A 23,589-nucleotide genomic window follows, 5' to 3' on the forward strand; every position below is an offset into this window, starting at 1 on the left:
ATACTGGACAGCTACATGTAAAAGAATGAAACTGGACCACTTACTTATACCATTTACAAAAATAAACTCAAAATAAACTAAAGACTTACATGGAAAACTGTCAGAAGAAAATTAGGCAGCAAGCTCTTGGATACAGGTCTGAACAATATTTTTTTGGATCTGTCTTCTCAGGCTAGGACAAAAAAGCAAAAATAAACAAATGGAACTACATCAAATGAAAAGACTTTTGCACAGCAACGGAAACCATCAACAAAAGGAACAGGCAACCTACTGAATGGGAGAAGATATTTGCAAATTATATAACCAATAAGGCATTAATGTCCAAAATATATAAAGAACTCACATAACTCAATATGAAAAAAAACAAAAAATCCAATTTAAAAATAGGCAGAGGACCTGAATAGACATTTGTCCAAAGAAAACATACAGATGATCAAATGACACATGAAAAACTCCTCAACATCACTAATCATCAGGATAATGCAAATCAAAACAACAACGATATATCACCTCATACCTCACAGAATGGCTAGTGTCAAAAAAAAAAGAGAAGCAACAAATGTTAGCAAGGATGTGAAGAAAAAGGGAACTCCTGCACTGTTGACGGGAATACAAAATGGTGCAGCCACTATGGAAAATATTATGGAGTTTCCTCAAAAAATTAAAAATAGTAATATCATATGATCTAGCAATTCCACTCTTGGTAATTATCCGAAGAAAATGAAAACACTAATTTGAAAAGATACATGCACTCCTATGTTCATTGCAGCATTATTTACAAAGCCAAGATATGAAAGCAACCTAAGTGCCCATCAATAGATGAATGGATAAAGATGTAGCAGAAAGAAAGAGAGAGAATAGAATATTACTCAGCCATAAAAAAGAATGAAATCTTGTTAATTGTGACAAAATGGATGGACTGAGGGACATTATGCTAAGTGAAATAAATTGGACAAAGAAAGACAAATACTGGGGCGCTTGGGTGGCTCAGTTGTTAAGTGTCTGCCTTCAGCTCAGGGCATGATCCCAGGGTTCTGGGATCCAGCCCTGCAACCAGTGGAGCAGGGAGCCTGCTTCTTCCTCTCCCACTCCCCCTGCTTGTGTTCCTTCTCTTGCTGACTGTCTCTCTCTCTGTCAAATAAATAAAATCTTTTTTTTAAAAAAAGGCAAATACTGTATGATTTCACCTATATATGGAATCTAAAAAAACAAGCAGACAAAACAGATACAGAGAATAATCTGGTGGCTGACAGAGGGGAAGGGGTGAATGGGAAAAGGGACTACAAAATACAAACTTCTATTCATAAACTAAATAAGACACGAGGATACAATATACAGCATAGCGAATATGGTCAGTAATATGTAACAACTGTTACTGTAATTAGATTTATTGTAGTAATTGCTTTGTATGTATATAAATGTTGAATCATTATGCTGTACACCTGGAACTAATATAATATTGTATGTCAACAACACTTTAATTAAGAAAAACGAATATATATACCAAGTTTGATCACACTCAATGCACTCAGGTAGAAGACAGGAGTCTCTTTCCAGACAGCATCTCCATAGGCAGTTCATGCTGGACACAACCTTGGGCCCTGCATTACTTGGTTCTCCAGAGAAGCAGAACCAACAGAAGATGATAGATAAAGATAGATGATAGATTAGATAGATGATAGATAGATGATAGATAGATGATGATAGATAGATGATAGATAGATAGATAGATGATAGATAGATGATAGATAGATGATAAAGAGATCAGTTAAGAAATCGGCTCACACTATTATAGAGGCTGAGAAGTTTCAAGATCTACAGTCTGAAAAATGGAGACTCAGGAGAGCTGATGGTGTAGTTCCAGTCGGGAAGTCTGCAGCCTCAAGACCCAAGGAAAGCTGATGTTTCTGTTTGAGTCCAGAGGCAGGAAAGACCAATGACCCATCTCAGCAGTCAGGCAGAAGGAGTTCCCCCTTACTCATGGGAGGATTTTTGTTCTATTCAGACCTTCAACAGATTGGATAAGGCCTGCTGAGGAAGGCAACTTGCTTTAATCAGTCTACTGATTCAAGTGTTAATCCCACCCTGAAACACCCTCACAGATACACCCAGAATAATGTTTGACAAAATATAGGGCACCTGGCGCCCAGTCAAGTTGACACATAAAATTAACCATCATTGGCCCCACCCTCTCCAACATATGTAGACACATGAGTGTGTACTGACAGCATACAGATTACCCAGGGCCTGCCTAAGTAGGTGGAACTAGTGTGACTAAGCATCCTGGTTTGCCTGGAGCTGAGGGAGATACCAGGGACACTGGCCTCTCAGTCCCAGGCAAATAGGGACAAGGTGGTCAGCCTAGGTAGAACCCTATCAATTGCTACCACCTGTCACTTCACTTCTTTCTTAACATTGACCTACCCAACTCATAAACTTTCATCTTCATACTTGACCTCTGATCTCCGTCCTATGTGTTGAAATTAGTTCCTTTCAAGGAGAAACCTCACTATAATATAGTAATGTGTGCCTTGCAAACTTTTGATCAAAAGCTACATTCCCAAATTCACTCTCCCCAGGACCACCTTACAACATGGCTGCTGGCTTCCCACACACTAAGTGAAAGGGAATTAAGCTCCATCTCTTGAAGGGAAAAGTATAAAAAATCTGTGATCATACTTTTATTTTTTTTCTTCTAGAATTTTTATTTTATTTTTTTATTATGTTATGTTAGTCACCATACAGTACTTCATTAGTTTTTGATGTAGTGTTCCATGATTCATTGTTTGTGTATACCTTTAAAACCACCACCTCAGCAAAGGCAAATTTGACACATTTCATAAAACTGCCTGTGTCCAGCCATCTGGAAACTAAATCAGTAAAAATTCCACAAGTTCTCACCAGAAGCAGACTTCTCAAAGTTGTTCAATTATGATCTAATCAGCCCCTTCTGCTTGAGGGAAACTGGACCCTTCTGGTGCTATAATTCAATTCCAACAATTTGAAATTATTGGGAGTCTCCAGAAATACCACTCTTGTGAGTTCTATTTTTGAAACAGAAATAATAACACATATTTTGGGGATGGTACATCAATACTCTTGCCATTATGCCATTAGCTGTAGGGTCGGGCAGTAATCCAGAAAGACAAACAGTGAAACAGAAAGGACCTAAACATCTCATTAGTTCATTGAATCCAGGCACCACCTTCAAATCAAAGAAGCGTTACCTTTTTCTACACATGCCTTTCATTTCTTTTACTTCTTTTTATCATTTTAATCTATCTCATTTAATCTATCTCACACATAGTTGGATTCATTAGAAGAAGGATGGGACGTAGAAAGAGGACAAGACAAAAGACAATCTTTATTTTTATCTCTGGGCTTAAAATTCCACTAAAGATGTAGAGAAGTTAAGATGAGGGTCCAGTAAACTGCTTTATTTAAATTACTACACCATCATATTTCATTGAAGCAATAGAGCTTTCTTAAAAATAATGTGACTTAATTTTTATTTTATTTAGACTATTTTTCAACGGATGTTACTATATATTCTTTAGGTGGCCTGGTAGTTTTTACCTCAGACCTCCAGCAAGTACTACAAAGAAGAAACGATTCTGAAGAATCAACCAAGCTTCCTGTCAAGTCAAAGTAACACCCCTGTCTTAACCAGTGGTGGGAGAGATGAAGCACATTATCAATCTATATGAAAACATCAATGATACAGCAAGAAATAATTCAGACTGTCCTCATGTGGTTTTGCCAGAAGAGATATTTTTTATAATATCCATCGTTGGGGTTCTGGAAAATCTGTTGGTCCTCCTGGCTGTAATCAAGAATAAGAATCTCCAGTCACCCATGTACTTTTTCATTTGCAGCTTGGCCATTTCTGATATGTTGGGCAGCCTATATAAGATCCTGGAAAATATCCTGATCATGTTCAGAAACATGGGTTATCTCAAGCCTCGTGGCAATTTTGAAACCACAGCAGATGATATTATTGACTCCCTGTTCATCCTCTCCCTCCTTGGCTCCATTTTCAGCCTGTCCATGATAGCAGCTGACCGCTACCTCACAATCTTCCATGCTCTGCAATACCACAGCATTGTAACCATGCGCCGTGTCATTGTTGTCCTGATGGTCACCTGGATGGGCTGCATGGGCAGCGCCATTACCATGGTGATCTTCTCTCATCACATCCCCACAGTGATCACCTTCACATCACTGTTCCCTCTGATGTTGGTCTTTATCCTGTGCCTTTATGTGCACATGTTCTTGCTTGCCCGTTCCCATGCCAGGAAGATTTTGACAGTTCCCAGAGCCAACATGAAAGGGGCCATCACACTGACCATCCTGCTTGGGGTCTTCATCTTTTGTTGGGCCCCCTTTGTCCTTCATGTCCTGTTAATGACGTTTTGCCCAAATAACCCTTACTGTGCCTGCTACATGTCCCTCTTTCAGGTGAATGGCATGTTGATTATGTGCAATGCAGTCATCGACCCATTTATATATGCCTTCCGGAGCCCAGAACTCAGGGATGCATTTAAAAAGATGATCTTTTGTAGCCGGTACCAGTAGAATTATTGGTCTCTGATATCAATAGCCATGTGGTTAATACTGTCAAGTGACAGAATAACATGACACACCAACAAATTCTAATGCTTTCCAACCATCCTTTTCCTTCCTTAATGTGCACTAGAATTATGCCACTAACTAGGGTTTGTAATAGCTTAGTCCTGTGTGAAGAGTCTTGCTGTAGGTACAACTTTTATAAGTAGAGAGATAAAATAATGTATTAAAAAGAATGACAGAATACAAAACATAGGGGCGCCTGGGTGGCTCAGTCGTTAAGCGTCTCCCTTCAGCTCAGGTCATGATCCTGGCATTCTGGGATCCAGCCCTGCGCCGGGCTTCCTGCTCAGCGGGGAGCCTGCTTCTCCCTCTTCCACTCCCCCTGCATGTGTTCCCTCTCTTGCTGTCTCTCTCTCTCTGTCAAATAAATAAATAAATAAAATCTTTTTTTAAAAAAGAACACAAAACACAGACAACAATACAAGTTTGAGAGGTTTGTGCTGAGGTAAAAACTTGTTCTTCTATAGATGTATAGCAAGCCTATTGCTAGGGTTGCCTTTCCAAGCTGGAAGCCATTGTAATCAATTTCTACAAGTTAAAGTGCCAGGACAAGTACTCAGGACACAAACTACAATGTCTTTGTAAGCAAACCAAAAGTGCCAATAAATTACTGCAACTGAATTTGCCCATCCTGCACTACCACACAAAATCCCTGCTCTCCCTCCCTCCTTCCTGTGTGCTCGTTTTACTGTATGCCATCTCAAATATTTCTTTTCAATCTTTTTTTTTAAGTGGGCACCACACTGGGCATGGGGCTTGAACTCATGACTCTGAGATAAAAACCTGAGCTGAGATCAGAAGTCGGACACCCAACAGACTGAGCCACCCAGGTGCCCCATCTCAAATCTTTTTAAAAGCAGGTAGGGTATAAATTATAAATGTCAAATAAGCAGCTTTGCATTTCCAATAATAAAGGAAACTTGTCTGTTAGTCTTCTTTGCGCATGTAGTATTCTGCTGGCCTTAAAATTCTTTCCTAGTTAAACTCTCATGCTTTAGAAGCATAAATTTCAGAGGAGGAAATAAAAATTTAATACATTTGGTTCCTATGTGGAAATAAATAAAGGGCAGAGGAAAACTGTGACTATTTGAAGAAAGTATAACCATTCTTTGTGTATTTGTCTGAGTGTAGGGTTAAAAGAAAAGAGACTCCAAGCCCCAATATATAATTTGTAGAATAATTAGAGTGTGTGTGTGCATTTGTGTGTGTTTACCATGCTTTGGAACTATGGGGAAACTAAAACCAAAACACCACTTCAAGAACAGTGCTATTATTGCCATAGACTGATGAAGAGCATGGTAACTCCTTCCACAGGTGAGTCTAAGAGGCAGATGCAGTCCCTGGAAAATTTCATCCTACTGTCAGCCACAGGAAAGATGCCAGATATTGAGAAGTGGCNAGGCCCAAGCCATAGACTGATGAAGAGCATGGTAACTCCTTCCACAGGTGAGTCTAAGAGGCAGATGCAGTCCCTGGAAAATTTCATCCTACTGTCAGCCACAGGAAAGATGCCAGATATTGAGAAGTGGCATCGCCAGTGACAATATAGAAATAAAATTGGTAAGTTCATCCATTTTTAATAGCTAAAAATAAAACTTAAAAAAGAAGCAAATTCTGACCATAAGTCCTTGCTAAGTTGGAGAATAACTTAAAGGGATGAGTGATGAGAGAGAAGAAAGAAGTAAGGTCTTTAAATCCACAGAGCAGGGCTGCTCGGGACTCACCAAGAGTGGCTGCATCTTCTGGAAGAGGCAATACTGGACCCTCTGGGGAGTTTTCCCTGAGCTGCCAAGAGGAGAAGCCAGCCACAAAAAGGACTGCTGGTCTGGTAGTGTGAGTAAGGGACAGGCAGGGCAAGGTTGGGTGAGACAGGTAGGGAGCTATGTGGTCAGGCTCACAGAAATCCCAAAAATGTAGAGGTGTAAGGAAACCAGAGATAAGGGAACAAACCAGACCACCCTGCCCTAGGTTTCACAGGGGCGGGGTCTTTTTTTATTACCGTCACCTATGACCAACAAAGAATAACCAGACCCTAAAAAAAAGTAAGCCATTAAAGAAGTTATCACCAGTCCTTACTCAAACCAAGACCTCATAAGAATGTTAAGGCCACAAGCTTCCTGGTCAGCTCTAAATAAAAGACTGTCAGTGGAGAACCACATTGGCAACCATGTCCAGATCCCTTTCACTCATAAGAGCTTTTACTATATCCTTACTTAATAAAACTATCGCTTTACTCAGTCTCCTTTGTCTGGGAAATTCATTCTTCGACTCCATGAGACAAGAACCTAGCTCTCCTACTTCAGTTGGTTTAACATCAGATGGGGGTAGGCACAAAAACAAGCAAAACAGAAAGCATGAGTTAAAGGGAAGACAGTGCTGGCAGGTTTCTAGACAGCATGCATCACAGATTGGAGATTGAACCCAAAGTATGTCTTGTCCTCTGTGTTCTACAGAAATCTTTCCTTAGTTACTTTTCCTCAGCAAATGGACAATATTATTCTAATGTAAGTTAACTTGGATTTCTTAATAAATAAGACACTATATGTAAGTTTGTTTTTCATAAAATCTAAAGCACAACCCTAGAAATGATTTTTAAATGTTATTTCTACCATTAAAATAACGTATAGAACTTTTTTTCTATGATTAAACTGAGTATTCTCAATAAAATGTAACCTTTCTTTGATGTGCTAATCTATGACACTGTAGATGTGGGTGGTGCAATTTAACACCTGTTATAAATGGTCTGAAACTGCTGTGCTTGTTGAATTCTGCCTTTGTTAGTAGCTTGCTATCCCCTCATCACTCTCAAGCTCTCAGTTGTCACATCTGTTGTCAGAGGAAATCACCTAGAAATTTCTTCACCTCTCAGTGCCTTTCATTTGTTATATTTAATCTGAGAAACAAAATCAAGGTGGCTATTCTAATTGTGTGTAAGGCAAAAATAAAGCTGAGTGCCAACTCAGAGACTTTTTCAATTCTACGTCTTTAATTCAAATCAGTTCAAGGTCTTTGATACTTATAATTACTGGGAAAAAAGTGTGATTTCCTCCCTCTACCTTCATATGCAATTCAAATAAAAACATCAAACTGCAACATGGCTCAGATTTTTCCCATGATGATCACTTCAATTCTTTTATTTTGATCAAATTTTTAAACTGCTTTGCTGATGCCATTGATGAGGGAGCAGCAAAAGGAAAGCTATGGGCAAAGCACAGCTAACACCCCACAAACCTCCTCCCCAGGCGAGATTTTTGTTTGTTTGTTTCAATTAGCCAACATCATTAGTTTCATGTAGAGTTCAATAATTCATCAGTTGCATATAACACCCAGTGCTCGTCATATCATGTGCCCTCCTTAATGCCCATCACCCAATTACCTCATCCCCCCACCCACCCCTACAGCAACCCTCAGTTTGTTTCCTATAGTTAAGAGTCTCTCATGGTTTGTCTCCCTCTCTGTTTATTCCCATTCAGTTTTCCCTGTCTTCCCCTATGATCCTCTGCACTGATTCTTACATTCCACATATGAGTGAAACCATATGATAATTGTCTTTCTCTGATTGACTTATTTTGCTCAAGATAATACACTGAAGTTTCATCCACATGATGTAAATGGTAAGTATTCATCCTTTCTGATGGCTGAGTAATACAGTGGAATATTACTCCCCAGGTGAGATATGTGTGACATTCCTCAGTCACTCCCTGCTGCCCAATAACAAAGAAAAGGAAAAACAAATGGTTAACTGATAGAGATCACAGTCACTTAGGACATGAGCTTCCATCACTCTGCAGCTGTCTTTATGATTTACAAGAAAAGAGCAATCTCCAGAAACTTATAGACTCAATTTCCTGGAACCGTAACATCACCCTCCACTCCATAGGATAGAAAATCTTATATAATCAGTCACTCCTCACAACCCCACTGCAGCTCTTTCTGCCCATTGGTCCTGTCCTCATGCCATAATAAAACACCCTTTTTGCACTAAAAAACATCTCAAGAATTCTTTCTTGGCTATTAGCTCTGAACCCCACCACTCCAAAACACATCACCATAAGTATGTGTACAGTTTTATTCATGATCCAGCCTTGGATTAGGTGGCTGAAATTAGATGACAATGAAGTATTATAAATGACTTGAATCCTCTTTTTTTTCTCTCTTTGCCTTTCATTTTGTTATTTTTATTTTTAATTTTTATTTATTTTTATATTGAAGTATAATTAACATACAATGTTATATTCATTTCATCTGTACAATATAATGATTCAACAATTCTATACATTACTCAATGCTCACTAAGATTAAGCGTAGTCACTGTCTGTCAATATACAACATTATTACAATATTATTGCCTATATTCTTTATGCTATTGTTTTGATCTTTGTGGTTTATTTATTTTACAACAGGAAGTTCATATTTCTTTTTTTTTAATGCTCAGTTAGCCACTGTATAGTACATCATTAGTTTCTGATGTAGTGTTCAATGATTCATTATTTGTGTATAACACCCAGTGCACATAACAACATGTGCCCTCCTTAAAACCCATCACCCTATTACCCCTTCCCCCAACCTCCCTCCCGAGACCCTCAGTTCATTTCCCGGAGTCCATAGTATTTCATGGTTCATCTCCCTCTCTGATTTCTCACCCTTCAGATTTCCCTTCCTTCACCTATGCTTCTCCGTGCTATTACTTATGTTCCACACATGAGTGAAACCATAGTTTCCTCATTTCCATCCATGTCCATGCAAATGGTGGGTATTCATCCTTTTTGATGGCTGAATAACATTCCATTGTGTATATGGACCACATCTTCTTTATCCATTCATCTGTTGAAGGGTGTCTCTGCTCTTTCCACAGTTTGGCTATTGTGGACATTGCTGCTATGAACATTGGGGTGCACATGGCCCTTCTTTTCACCACATCTCTATCTTTGGGGGAAAATACCATAGTGCAATTGCTGGGTCATTTTTGTCTTCTTGAGGAACCTCCATACTGTTTTCCAGAGCGGCTGTACAAACTTGCATTCCCACCAACACTGTAAGAAGGTTCTCCTTTTTCCTGATCCTCTCCAACATTTGTTGTTTCCTATCTTTTTAATTTTTGCCATTCTAACTGGTGTAAGGAGGTATCTCATTGTGGTTTTGATTTGTATTTCCCTGATGGCTAGTGATGGTGAACATTTTTTAATGTGTTTGCTAGCTATTTGTATGTCTTCTTTGGAGAAGTGTCTGCTCACGTCTTCTGTCCATTTTTTTGACTTAACTCTTTGCTTTTTGGGTGTTGAGTTTGAGAAGTTCTTTAGAGATCTTGGATACCATCCCTTTATCTGTAATGTCATTTCCAAATATCTTTTCCCATTTCGTGGGTTGCCTCTTAGTTTTGTTGACTGTTTCCTTTGCTGTGCAGAAAATTTTTATTTTGATGAAATAAATGTAGGAGGGATCCCCTTTCTCCACATCCTCTCCAACATTTGTTGTTTCTTGCCTTGTCAATTTTTGCCATTCTAACTGGCATAAAGTGGTATCTCAAGGTGGTTTTGATTTGAATTTCCCTGATGGCTAATGATGTTGAATATTTTTTCATGTGTCTGTTAGCCAGTTGTATGTCTTTGGAGAAGAGTCTGTTCATGTTTCTGCCCATTTTTTGACTGGATTCTTTGTTTTTTGGGTGTTGAGCTTGAGATGTTCTTTAGAGATCTTGGATATGAGCTCCTTTTCTGTGGTGTCATTTGCAAATATCTTCTCCATTCTGTGGGTTGCCTCTTAGTTTTGTTGATTGTTTCCTTTGCCATGCAGATGGTTTTTATCTTGATGAAGTCCTAGAAGTTCATTTTTGCCTTTGTTTCCCTTGCCTTTGGAGATGTGTCTTGAAAGAAGTTACTTAGGCCAATGTCGAAGAAGTTACTGCCTATGTTCTCTATGACTTGCATGGATTCCTGTCTCACGTTGAGGTCTTTCATTTTTGAGATTCTCTTTGTCTATGGTGTAAGAGAATGGCCTAGTTATATTCTTTTGTATATAGCTGTTCAATTTGCCCATAACCACTTATTGAAGAGACTGTCTTTTTCCCATTGGATATTTTTTCCTGATTTGTCAAAGATTAGTTGACCATAGAGGTGAGGGTCCATGTCTGGAATCTATATTCTGTTCCATTGGTCAATGTGTCTGTTTTTGTGCCAATGCCATGCTGTCTTGGTGATCATAGCTTTGTAATACAGCTTGAAGTCAGGCAATGTAATGCCCTCAGCTTTATCTTTTTCATCATTTCCTTGATGATTCGGGGTCTTTTCTGGTTGCATACAAATTTCAGGAGTGTTTGTTCCAGCTCTTCGAAAAATGCCAATGGTATTTTAATAAGGACGGCATTGAAAGTGTAAATTGTTCTGGGCAGGACAGACATTTTAACAGTGTTAATTCTTCCAATCCATGAGCATGGAATGTTTTTCCACCTTTTTGTATCGTCCTCAATTTCTTTCATAGTGTTCTGTAGTTTCTAGAGTATAGATCCTTTACCTCCTTGGTTAGGTTTATTCCTAGGTATCTTACGGTTTTTGTTGCTATTGTGAATGGAATTGATTCCTTAATTTCTTTTTCTACAATTACATTGTTAGTGTATAGAAAAGCAACTGATTTCTGTGCATTGATTTTGTACCCTGCCACATTACTGAATTGCTGTATGAGTTCTACTAATCTGGGGGTAGACTCTTTTGGGTTTTCCACATAAAGTTTCATGTCATCTGCAAGGAGAGAGGTTTTGACGTCTTCTTTGACAATTTGGATGCCTTTTATTTCTTTTTGTTGTGTGATTGCTGAGGCTAGGACATCTAGCACTATGTCAAACAATAGTGCTGAGAGTGGGCATCCCTGTCATGTTCCTGACCGTAAGGGGAAAGCTCTCAGTTTTTCCCCATTGAGAATGATATTCACCGTGGGCTTTTCATAGATGGTTTTTATGATATTGATGAATATTCCCTCTATCCCTATACTCTGAAGAGTTTTAATCAGGAACAGTTGTTTTATTTTGTCAGATGCCTTTTCTACATCAATTGAGAGGTTCTTGTTTTTTCTTTTGTTAATGTGCTCTATCACATTGATTGATTTGCGAATGTGGAACCATCCTTGCATCACAGGAATAAATCCTACTTGGTCATGGTGAATAATCCTTTTAATGTACTGTTAGATCCTATTAGTTAGGATCCTGTTGAGTATTTTGGCATCCATGCTCATCAGGGATATTGGTCTGTAATTCTCCTTTTTGATGGGGTCTTTGTCTGGTTTTGGGATCCGGGTAATGCTGGCCTCATAGAAGGATTTTGGAAGTTTTCCTTCTGTCTGTATTTTTGAAACATTCCGTAGAAGATATTATTTCTTCTTTAAATGTTTGGTAGAATTCCCCTGGGAAGCCATCTGGCCATGGACTCTTGTTTTTTGGGAGGTTTTTGATTAATGCTTCAAGTTTGTTACTGGTTATTGGTCTCTTCAGATTGTCTATTTCTTCCTGTTTCAGTCTTGGTAGTTTATAGGTTTCCAGGAAGTCATCCATTTCTTCCAGGTGGCTTAATTTTGTTGGCATATAGTTGCTGGCAATAATTCCTATAGTTTGTTAATAATTTCTAATAACTCTTTCTATTTCTTTGGTGTTAGTCATGATCTCTCCCCTCTAATTCATGATTTTATTAATTTACGTCCTATCTCTTTTCCTTTGGATAAGTTTGGCTAGTGGTTTATTGATCTTATTAATTGTTTCAGAGAACCAGCTTCCAGTTTCATTGATCTGTTCTACTGTTTTCCTGGTTTCCATTTCATTGATCTCTGCTCTAACTTTATTATTTCTCTTGTCTTGTTTGGTTTAGGCTTTATTTGCCCTTATTTCTCCAGCTCCTTTAGGTGTTGGGTTAGCATGTGCATTTGGGATTTTTCTAATTTTTTGAGAGTCTTGGATGGCAATGTATTTACCCTTTAGGACTGCCTTTGCAGTATCCCATAGGTTTTGGACTGATGTGTTTTCATTCTGATTGGTTTCCATGAATTGTTTAAGTTCATCTTTAATTTCCTGGCTGACTCAGTCATTCTTGACCAGGATGCTCTTTAACTTCCAAGTGTTTGAATTACTTCCATTTTTTTTGTTTGTTTTTGTTTTTGTTTTTGTGATTGAGTTCTATTTTCAAGGCTTTGTGGTCTGATATCATGCAGGGAATAATCTCAATCTTTTGGTATTGGCTGAGACCTGATTTGTGACCCAGTATGTGGTCTATTTTGGAGAAAGTTCCATGTACATTTAAGAAGAATGAGTATCAGCCATCATAAAGAATGATTACCCAACATTTGCACCAAAATGGATGGGAATGGAGGAGATTATGCTAAGTGAAATAAGTCAAGCAGAGAAAGACAATTATCATATGCTTTCACTCATTTGTGGAACATAAGGAATAGCAGAGAGATCAGTAGGAGAAGCAAGGGAAGAATGAAGAGGGGGTAAACAGAAGGGGGAATGAACCACGAGAGACTATGGCGTCTGGGAAACAAACTGAGGGTTTCCGAGGGGAGGGGGGTGGGAGAGGGGCTAGCCTGGTATGGGTATTAAGGAGGGCATGTATTGCACGGAGTACTGGGTGTTATATGCAAACGGTGAATCATGGAACACTACATGAAAAACTAATGACGTATTGTATGGTGACTAACACAACATAATAAAAAAATTTTTTAAAAAAGGAAGAAGAATGAGTATTCTCTTGTTTTGGGGTGGAATGTTCTGTATATATCTATGAAGTCCATCTGGTCCAATGTGTCATTCAAAGCTCTTGTTTCATTGTTGATCTTCTGTTTACATGATCTTTCCAATGCTGAGAGTGGAGTGTTAAAATCTCCTACTATTAATGTATCATTGTCAAGCTGATTTTTATTTTGGTTAACAGCTGGCTTATGTAGTTGGCTGCTCCCATGTTGGGGGCATAGATATTTACAATTGTTAGATTTTCTTGTTGGATAAACCCTTAAGAATGATATAGTGTCCCTCTGTATCTCTTATTACAGATTTAAATTCTAATTTGTCTCATATAAGAATTGCCTCCCCAGGTTTCTTTTGAGGTCCATTGGCATGGAAAATGATTCTCCATCCCCTCATTTTCAGTCTTGAGTTGTCTTTTGGTTCAAAATGAGACTCTTGGAGACAGCATATGGGTGGTCCTGTCTTTGTATCTAATCTGCAACCCTGTGCCATTTCATGGGAACATTTAGGCTATTCATGTTGAGAGTTACTACTGAAAGATACGTATTTATTGCCATCCCATTGTCTGTACAGTTCCTGTTTCTATAGATTGTCTCTATAAATTTCTGGTCTGTATTACTCTTGGGGTCTTTCTTCTTTTGTAGAATCCCCCTTAGTATTTCTTGCAGCGCTGGCTTGGTGATCACATATTCTTTCAGTTTCTGCCAGTCTGGAAGCTCTTTGTCTCTCCATCCATTCTGAATGACAGCGTTGCTGAATAGAATATTCTTGGCTGCATGTTCTTCTCATTTAGTACCCTGAATATGTCTTGCCTGCCCTTTCTGGCTTGCCAGGTCTGTGGACAGGTTTGACGTTATTCTGATGTTCTTCCCTCCATGTGTAAGAAATCTCTTCCCCCTAGCTACTTTCAGGATGGCTTCCTTTGTTGCAAAATTTGCAAGTTCTACTATTATATGTGGAGTATTGGTCTGTTCTTCATCTTGGGAGGGGTCCTCTCTGCCTCTTGGACATGAATGCTTGTTTCCTTACACAGATTAGGCAAGTTCTCAGCTATGATTTGCTCAAATATACCTTCTAGCCCTCTTTCTCTCTCCACTCCCTCAGGGTCCCAATAATTCTGACATTGGAACATTTCATGGCATTGTTAATCTCTCTAAGTCTGTTCTCATGGATTTTAAGCTGTTTGTGCCAGGCCTCCTCCTGTTCCTTCCTTTCTATCAGCTTATCTTCTAGATCACTAATTTGTTCTTCTGCCTCATGTACCCTACCTGTTAGAGTATCCAGTTTAGACTGTATCTCATTCATAGCATTTTTAGGTTCGGCCTCATTAGTTCTTGTTTCTGCCCTTAGAGATTCTATATTGCCACTAATGGTTTTCTCAAGCCTATCTACTGACTTCATAACTGCTACCCTGAAGTCTATCTCTGACATCTTGCTTATATTCATATCCATTAAGTCTGCAGGAAAGACCACTGTCTCTGGTTCTTTTCTTTGTTGGGAGTTCCTCCTCCTAGTCATTCTGTTGAGGGGTGGTTGAGAGAATGCACAGAATCAAAAATATCAACCACAATCCAGGCAAGATGCACCCTGTGAAAATCCAGAGCAGTAAGGAGTCACCTCCAAAGAAACAAAGCCAAAATGAAACCCAAGAATAAGATGTATGAGATTAAAAAATTTTTGAAAAATTAAAAATTAAAAATTTTTAAAAAGGAGGGTGAGGGGAGGGGAGGCTATAATCTCTCAATCTGGGCAAGGTAGGGTGTTTCAGTACTTCCTGGGTGTATTTTGTTCTCTTTGTTAGAGGATACTACTTCCCAGAGTTTCAGGGAAAATATATATAGTACAAGTTAAAAAGCTACTATGAAATATGTTATATTAAACATCTAGTTGAAATGAGAAAAAGGTAAAAAGAAAAAACAGAGAAGAAACATGAGGAAGAATAAAAAAGAAAAAAAATGGTTGTATCTGAGAAATACACCAGACATGAGGCAACACCTGGAGCTCAATATACAATTTTCCCCTGGTGTTGGGCTTTTACGGTTTTATGGAGACCCTAGGATTGTCATCCTCTTGTTCTTCCAGCTTGTCTTCTGAGCAGGGGCCTGCTGCACTCTTTTTCAGGGAACCCTGCTTCGGCGGAGTTTCCCTGCCCCCTATCAGGGGGCTGGGCTCTGTGGAAACTGGGTTTTTGGGCTTTTGTTCTCTGGCGCCTTTCCAGACTTTGCAGACGGTCAGGGCAAAGGAAAATGTCTGTGCCCAGACCTCCACCCCAGGGCAAGGAAATCACAGCTTGCTCCTCTCTGAATCCTCCAGAACACAGTCTCCCTTTCCATAAGTGCTGCCAAAAACCTCAGCCTCCCATGGGCAGTGCATGCCCCCAGTGGCCCTCTCAGCAGTTGACTCAGGCCCCCACTTGTCTCTGCCCTTTGTGCTTCTAAAACCGTGAGTGGTCCCGGGTCCGTGGCAGCTGCCCCAGGTCCGCATCAGCAGCCACCCTGGGTCTGTGGCAGTGGTGGCAGCTGGCCCAGGTCCACGTACACCCACCCTCTTAGCTCCTGGATCCTGTTTGAGCATTGTTATCAGGCCCTTCCTGTCTTGCCACTACTGTTCTGCCAAATATCACTGGCACCCCAGCACAGGATGCTTTTGCAGTCCAGTGTTATATCACTTTCCAGGTGCCAGCTATGTCTGTTCCCTCCCCCTTCTGTTTATCTTCCATTGTCAGCCCACAGAATCACAACTCCATCCTTCATACCTTGAAACCACAGATTTTCTGCTTGTGGAGATCCAGATTTATATTCCTACATCTCAGGCTGATTTCATGGGTGTTCAGAATGGTCTGGTAAATATCCAGCTAAATTCAGGGGGCCAGTTGAATCCGAGTCCCCTATTCCTCTGCCATCTTGCCCCCTTTCATTTACCCCACTTTTTTTCAGAAGTTCATATTTCTTAATCTCCTTTATCTATTTTGTCCATTCCCCCACCCACCTCCCCTTTGGCAACCACCAGTTTGTTCTCTGTATTTAAGATTCTGTTTGGGTTTTTGTTTGTGCATTTGTTTTGTTTTTTAGATTCCACAAATAAGTGAAGTCATATGGTATTTGTCTTTCTCTGTATGACTTGTTTCACTTAGCATAATACTCTAGGTTCATGTAGGAATGCAGTACTTCTGAGCCCTCTCTAGTAAAAAGGGAGGGAAGTTTCCTTTTCTTCTCCCTCATTTACCCATTACTATGTTCTGAAAGTTTGTTTTCCCCCAAGATTCATATGTTGAAATCTTAATCCCCAAAGGTGGTGATATTTGAAGGTGGAAGTGATTATGTCATGAGTGTAGAGCCGTCATGAATGGGATTAGTGTCCTTATCAAAGAGAACACAGAGAGATCCTTCCTCCCTTTTACCACATGAGAACACAGCAAAAGAAGTCACTAGTTTTGAAACTGGGAGAGATCCCACCAGAACCTGACCATGCTGGCACCCTGATCTCAGACTTCTAACCTCCAGAACTGTAGGGAATAAATTTCTGTTGTTCATAAGCTACACAGTCTATGGCATTTTGTTATAGCAGCCTGCAAGAACTAAAACCCATCTAGTTATGGACAGACAGGAGTGGAGGTAGTTCAATAAACACCTCAGTCCCTCATCCACACATTCACTGGGCTGAGGGCAGAAAGGCACTGAGAGCAGCCAAAGAGCACTCCAGACCATCTGGTTAAGACCTACCAAGAAACATGAGCAAATCAATAAACAAATCATAAACAATTGTCAGAGTTGATGTTTCCTGGGCTGTTGGAAGATCTAGTAATAAAACAATGACAATAGGACCTATGTATTATTGAACAATTATAATAAGCCAGGTATTATGCTAAAAGCTGTGCATGCCTTAATCCCCACAACAACCCTAAGAATAGGTACTATTTTACCCTTTTTTTTTTTTTTTAGTGAATAAGCTGAGGTTCTGGAATATTAAGTACCTTTTGCAGCAGCAGACTCCAAAGTAATCCTTCTGATCCCTGCCTCCTGGTCTTTCACATCTTTGCATAACCCCTGTCCCTTGATTGTGGGTAGGACTATGATTTGCTTCTAACTCACAGAATCTGGCAAATGTGATGGGACCTCACTCTCATGATTATATTGCTTTATATAAAATACCATCTTACTACAGACTTGTTAGAGAGACTCGGCTTCCTGGCTTAATCAAGTAAGTAGACATTGTTTAAATCCCACATAGTGAGGAATTATAGGCAGCCCCTCACACACCTTGATTTCAGCCTTGTGAGACCCTGAGCAGAGGATCCAGCCAGGTTATGTCCATGTTCATGAGTCATGGAAACTGGGAGATAACACGTGTATTGTTTTAAGGTAATTTTGTGGAAGTTTATTATGCAGCTATGGAAAATGAATATATTTACCCAACTCAAGACAGAACATGGCAGAGTCAAAAGTCAACTCCAGGTTGCCTTCTAGCCCCAGAGCTCTGTAATGCTATGATGGCCCACACACGTGGCCATATCAAGGCAGAGTGACTATTCACTTTGTCTCATCCTACATCAGGACAGGCAAGGTGAGAGCACCTGAGGCTACTGTCCACCTTACTGAGCACTTAAACCCTAAAGTGGGGATGTCATTCAGAAAGAAGGGCACCATTGTTCCCACCCAAATCCAGAGGCCCTGGCTCAGGGATTTTGCCTGAGGTGAGAAGCAGACTTTAAAACAAATAGCTTCTAATCTCTTTTCAAAGTAACTGATTTCATTTTCAACAATGATGGATAAATTCCAGCACTTTCGAAAACGCTAGAGGCATGGCAAAAAGCAATTGGGAGAACAATAGATGCATTGAAGATATAGGTGAATATATATTCTGGGAAGTTTGCTGAGAGGGTCCTACAAGGGACCCCAAATTTGGTTAGATAAGTCTTTGGAGCAATTTATGCATCAGGACATTGCTGAAAACAACAGAGGCAGAAATTAGTGGTGCTTAACAGCTGGATATTGTCAAGGAAAGAGCCACCAAACAGAGCCCCGCCCAAACCATCATCATTCCAAAGCAAACCCAATACTATATCCCCCGAGGAGAATATCAGAGGTATAATACTGCAGGGTGGGGTGGTGGGTAGACCTCACTGAAATAATTCAGCCAGTCACAAAACAAATACACACGCAACTAAGAATAAAAAGCCCCAGAAGGGGGAGGGGAACCAGTACCCAGAGTTGCTACATTACATTACCTAAAATGTCCAATTCCCTGGGGGGAAAAAATTGTAAGACATGCAAAGGAACAGGAAAGTGACCCATATGACAAGGGGAAAATAGCTGGCAACAGAAACTGCCTTTGAGAGCAATCAGGTGCCTAATTTAACAACGATGTCACAGCAGCCATTATAAACATGTTCAAAAAATTAAAGAAAACCACGATTAAAGAAAAGAAGTTATGATGGGAATGTCACTTCAAAAAAGACTGTCAATAAAAAGATAGAAAATTTTTTAAAACACAAATTGTAGAGATTAAAGTACAATAACTGGACAGTTAAAAAAGAATGCAGAAGTGATACCACAGAAATAATGGAGCAATGAGCTCTAAAAATGTTTCCTTCACTGAAGCAAAAATTGATTAAATAAGATATTCTGAACTCTAATCAAACACAGCAACCACAGAAGTGTTTAATGAAGAAAGAGGCAACTAAATTTCTGTAAGAGAGCATGGTGGCATTTTTTTCCAGTTTTGTTGACATGTATTTGACATGCAACACTGTGTAATTTCAAGAGGTACAACAGAATGATTTGATATACCTATAATGCAACATGATCACCCCATAAGTTTTGTCAACATCCATCACCTCCTATAGTTATAAAAAAATTGTTTTCCTTGTGATAAGAACTTTTAGAATTTATTCTTTTAGTAACTTTCAAATATACTATATAACAATGTTAACTACAGTCATTATGTTGTACATTACATCCCAGTACTTAATTATCTTATAACTGGAATTTTACACATTTTGACCACCTTCATCCAGTTCCCTCTCCCATGGTCGCATTTTTATTACTTGCCTACCATCCCCCATCTTCCAGTTTGCTAGTGGCCATGGAAATGGAGGCCCTACTTCCTGGTGTGGTTTGTTGGTGCTGGGGAGGAGATATGGACCTTGTTCTCAAAATATTAGGGTGTGTGTTTTGCCCTACCTGATGGGCACCAGCACACCTGTCTTGAAGGACCTGCACAGAAGGTGACTTCACTGCTTTGAGCTGGGGCAAGGTCCTAGGAAATATCCAGTGAAAGCATACACTATCCATAGCCACCAGGCAAGGGATGAAGGACAGGGCAAGCAGGAGACGTGGCTCTTGGAAATAGTAAAATCACAAGAAAGACTTTGCCTGGTAATGTACAAGCCTCCAGCCTCAGGTTTATATGACAAGAGATTAGGGCTGAGGTCAAAGTCAGGTATTTTTAACTGTATACTTTGGTACTCAGTACTAGCAAAATCTAACACCTACTTAAAAATTATTAATATAACTCTTAATTACTGAGCTTACGTTGGCTTGTTTCTTCTTAGCAGTAATGGCTTTTTAGTGTCTACTGGCTTCATAAATATCCAAATTTATCTATGAGTAGGAGTAACTACATAAAGTTTAGGAGAGAGTGATTCAGGCAGAAGACAGATCACATGCAGAGATCTAAAGGCAACCCCACACTGCCAGAGCAGAAGTCTCCACAGAGGGGAGCCCCACCCTAGGGGTGTGCAAGAAAACCCACTAGAGGACAGAAGTACTGACACATCTACCAAGGTTGCTATTACATCTACAGAGCAATGATTTACTGATTTAAAAATAGGATTCACAATAAGATTTGTACATAGTTACTAAATACAGTCAAATATACGACTGGCAAAACAGAGAAAATTATTTTATTTACAAGGGTTCATGATCAAAAGAGTTTGGACACCAGAAGAAAGAGTACAGAGGTGGAGGCAAAGTACAGCAGGCGAAAGACAGAGTGATAACCAACACCCTTCCAACCGTTTCAAAGTTGTGTTTCATCTAAATGGTAATAGGGTGTGTTTGAAGAGTTTTTATCCAGGAAGTGAGTAGCATAACAGAAGTTTCATTTTAGGGGGCGTCTGGGTGGCACAGAGGTTAAGCGTCTGCCTTCAGCTCAGGGTGTGATCCCGGGATTATGGGATCGAGCCCCACATCAGGCTCCTCCGCTATGAGCCTGCTACTTCCTCTCCCACTCCCCCTGCTTGTGTTCCCTCTCACTGGCTGTCTCTATCTCTGTCGAATAAATAAAAATCTTTAAAAAAAAAAGTTTCATTTTAGAAACATCTCTGGCACTCTATGGATCATTAATTAAACAACCCAAAGCAGGGGTCATCCAGATACTGTTTTGGTTCTTTGGGCAAGAGAGGATAGTGGTTTGGATCACTGATGGAGAGCAGGGGATGCAGATATCCAGTCTAGAAGTAAAATGGAGAGATATGCCCAAAGCTTGCATATGGAAGGAAAAGGAATAGAAAGGAACTTGAAATGGCTCTGAGTCTACCTGGACTCTAGGGAGGGCATTTAGAGATGGGGGACAGAAAAGAAGTGTGTTGAGGGTGAGGTGTCCAGGAACTAGCAGAGATATCAACTAGGCAGTTGGCATTTTGAGTGGAGAGCACAAAGAAGGCCTAACCAAGATTGACTTGGGAGTTGATAGCGGAGTGGGTGGTAACAAAAACCACATGAGTGAAGTGGCACATTGAAGGGAAGTATGCAAATAACCAGGTGCTGGAACCAAGGCTGGAAAACTGATACATTCATGGAAAAGCTTCCAAAGCTGCCTGTGTTTGGGACTACTGACGAAGTTTCTGTCTCTGCAGAGTGAGAAGATACCCTCTCCTGGGCTCTGCCTCTCACTTTTTTTTAAAAGATATTTATTTATTTATTTATTTAAGAGAGAGAGCACAAGCAGGAGGAGGAGCAGAGGGAGAGGGAGAAAGAGACTCCCCATCAAGCAGGGGACCAACATTGGGCTTGATCCTGTGACTCCAGGATCATGACCTAAATCAAAGGCAGGCACTTAACGAACTGAGCCACTCAGGCACCCCCGCCTTTCACTTCTTATGCTCAGAGTCTCAGAAGGTCAGTTGTGCAAATGGTTCCCTCAGCATTTCCCTCTCTAAATCTTCTCTCCATGAGAACCTACTACCAGGGCTGGAGAGGAGGCCAGTGTCATTCCATTTCCTTTGCTCACCTCGATTTCCTTTCTCTCAGATTCTTATGAATAAAAAATTCCTCCTTCTCATTCAAGCCAAAGAGAAGACTGTAAAAACAGTAAGTAATGAGAATGCCATATTCCCAGGAATCCCCTGGCCCACCTACTCCACAGAGGGCCCAATTCTGGGTTCATCTCTGATGTGCTGCTCTGCATTTTAAATATTCTTTGATAGGAAATACAGCACACTACACTGCTTTGTCGTTGCCGTCCCATGGCCTCATGAGGCACATGGGGCACTAAGCATCATTTTCATCCACAAAGGGAACAACAAATTAAACCTTTCCTCATTTTGTAGGATGAATCATGGTGCAGTAGAAAATACACTTTGGCTGGAGCAAGAGACCTAGATTCCTGTCCTAATTATGATAAATTAGCAATTGCCTACTTTTTGGTAATTCCCTCATTTTACCTGCACTTGCTATAATGAGAGAGTTTGATGAGGCCAGTGATTTTCAAAATTTAGGTGGAGTTCTGTAAGCCCCTAGGAACCAGCGAGTAACACGGCCCTGAACAGGAGGGGCCTGGACTCATCACCCCTGCTATCCAGAATAGCCAGCCTCATGGAGGGCCACTAAAAGCCATTTGGTCTGTGTGACCAATGAGATACCTCCAGTTCTAAAGGACTTGATTAATCTTTTCCCAATATTCTTAGGTATAGTTACCATGATTTTTATTATGAGATACCAAGAAAGACAGAAGTCCAATACATCTCAACAGCAACATTAGAAGCCAGTAGACAGAAAAATCAAAGTTTCCCAAGTGCAGTTAGATTTTAGTATCATTTGCCCCTTACATTTAGCTCCTTTGCTGAACTCAGGCAGACTCTACACATACAGAAAGGCAACAGGGATACTTAATGGCTCTTGGAAATGGTAATATCACAAGAAAGACTTTGTCTGACAGTTCCCCATCCTCCAGCATCAGGTTTATATGACAAGAATTGTACAGGTCTTTCCCAGACCAGGCTCATGGATGAAAAAGTGCCTGCAACAGCAAAAATGAAGACAAAGTAGCCCAGCTGTCAGCTTCAGGCAGTATCCGTGACTGCAGACTAGGCCAGGAGCTTTCCACATGGTGGTGCAGTTGCACAGAGAGACATTCCGATATGCAGAGAAGATACTACTTATGTACTCATTCATTTTTCTCTATGTTGCATGTTGCCCTTCACATTCAAAAATAATGATGCTGTCCCAGCAACCAGAGGGTATGCCTATGGACATTGTGCATGATTTTCTAGGGGCCTGCACCACAAAACCAAGCAAAGACCTATTGCTCTTGGAGAGAAAACAACTACAAATTTTGCATCCCTGGCACCAGGCTCAAGCCAACTGGACTAACAGACTACACACTGGTCCAATAGGTGAGCTAGGTGAATTTAATTGAAAGCATGTCTAATTCTGACTTTTATTAAAAAGAGAGAACAGCTGGAAGGCACAATTTCAGAAACAGGTGATATTTATTTTGTTTCTTTGAGTTAAAATTATCTCAATTGAGACTCAAAGGGGGTACAATTAACATGGTTTAGTTAACTCATTCAAGAACAGCATAACTTATTTGTTCCAAAAAAATACTCTGAATGTAGTGAAGCTAAGTTTGAGATCTTGGAAGGATGCTTGTATTAATTTATTTACAGTGTTTGTATGCATGCAGATGTAAGAAAACATGTATAAAGTAAAATTATTTGTGTAAATAGTATGAATATCCCAAGCAAAATGGACCTGTTCAAGCACCATTTTGTAAAAGATATTCTTACCTTACTTACCAATTCAGTTGAGGTGCTGTCATTTAGTGAATCCACCTTGTTCAGACACTGTGTTCTTCATCCATTTCTTCATCAACATTTATCAATATCTAACATTCTTAATATTATATATATGGTATATTACAAATAATATTCGGGTGCATTTCTAGTAAGATTTTGTAATTACTCATCAGCCCATCTTCAGGATAGTGGTGAAATCTTAGGACTATCTGGCATC

General features: G+C 39.9%; 1 protein-coding gene across 1 annotated transcript; it reads left to right on the forward strand.

Moving 5' to 3' along the window:
• The first annotated feature begins 3,681 nt into the window (after positions 1-3,681).
• Positions 3,682-4,575, forward strand: MC2R (melanocortin 2 receptor). Its single transcript, XM_002922869.3, has one exon. The coding sequence runs from the start codon at positions 3,682-3,684 to the stop codon at positions 4,573-4,575; it is 894 nt and encodes a 297-aa protein (XP_002922915.1).
• Positions 4,576-23,589: the final 19,014 nt, after the last annotated feature.

This window comes from Ailuropoda melanoleuca, chromosome 14, assembly GCF_002007445.2.
Source record: "Ailuropoda melanoleuca isolate Jingjing chromosome 14, ASM200744v2, whole genome shotgun sequence".
In the NCBI taxonomy this organism is placed as follows: domain Eukaryota; kingdom Metazoa; phylum Chordata; class Mammalia; order Carnivora; family Ursidae; genus Ailuropoda; species Ailuropoda melanoleuca.

Bases quoted from the DNA above. Each gene is read 5' to 3' on its own strand.
- MC2R (XM_002922869.3), top strand. From the start codon at position 3,682: ATGAAGCACATTATCAATCTATATGAAAACATCAATGATACAGCAAGA.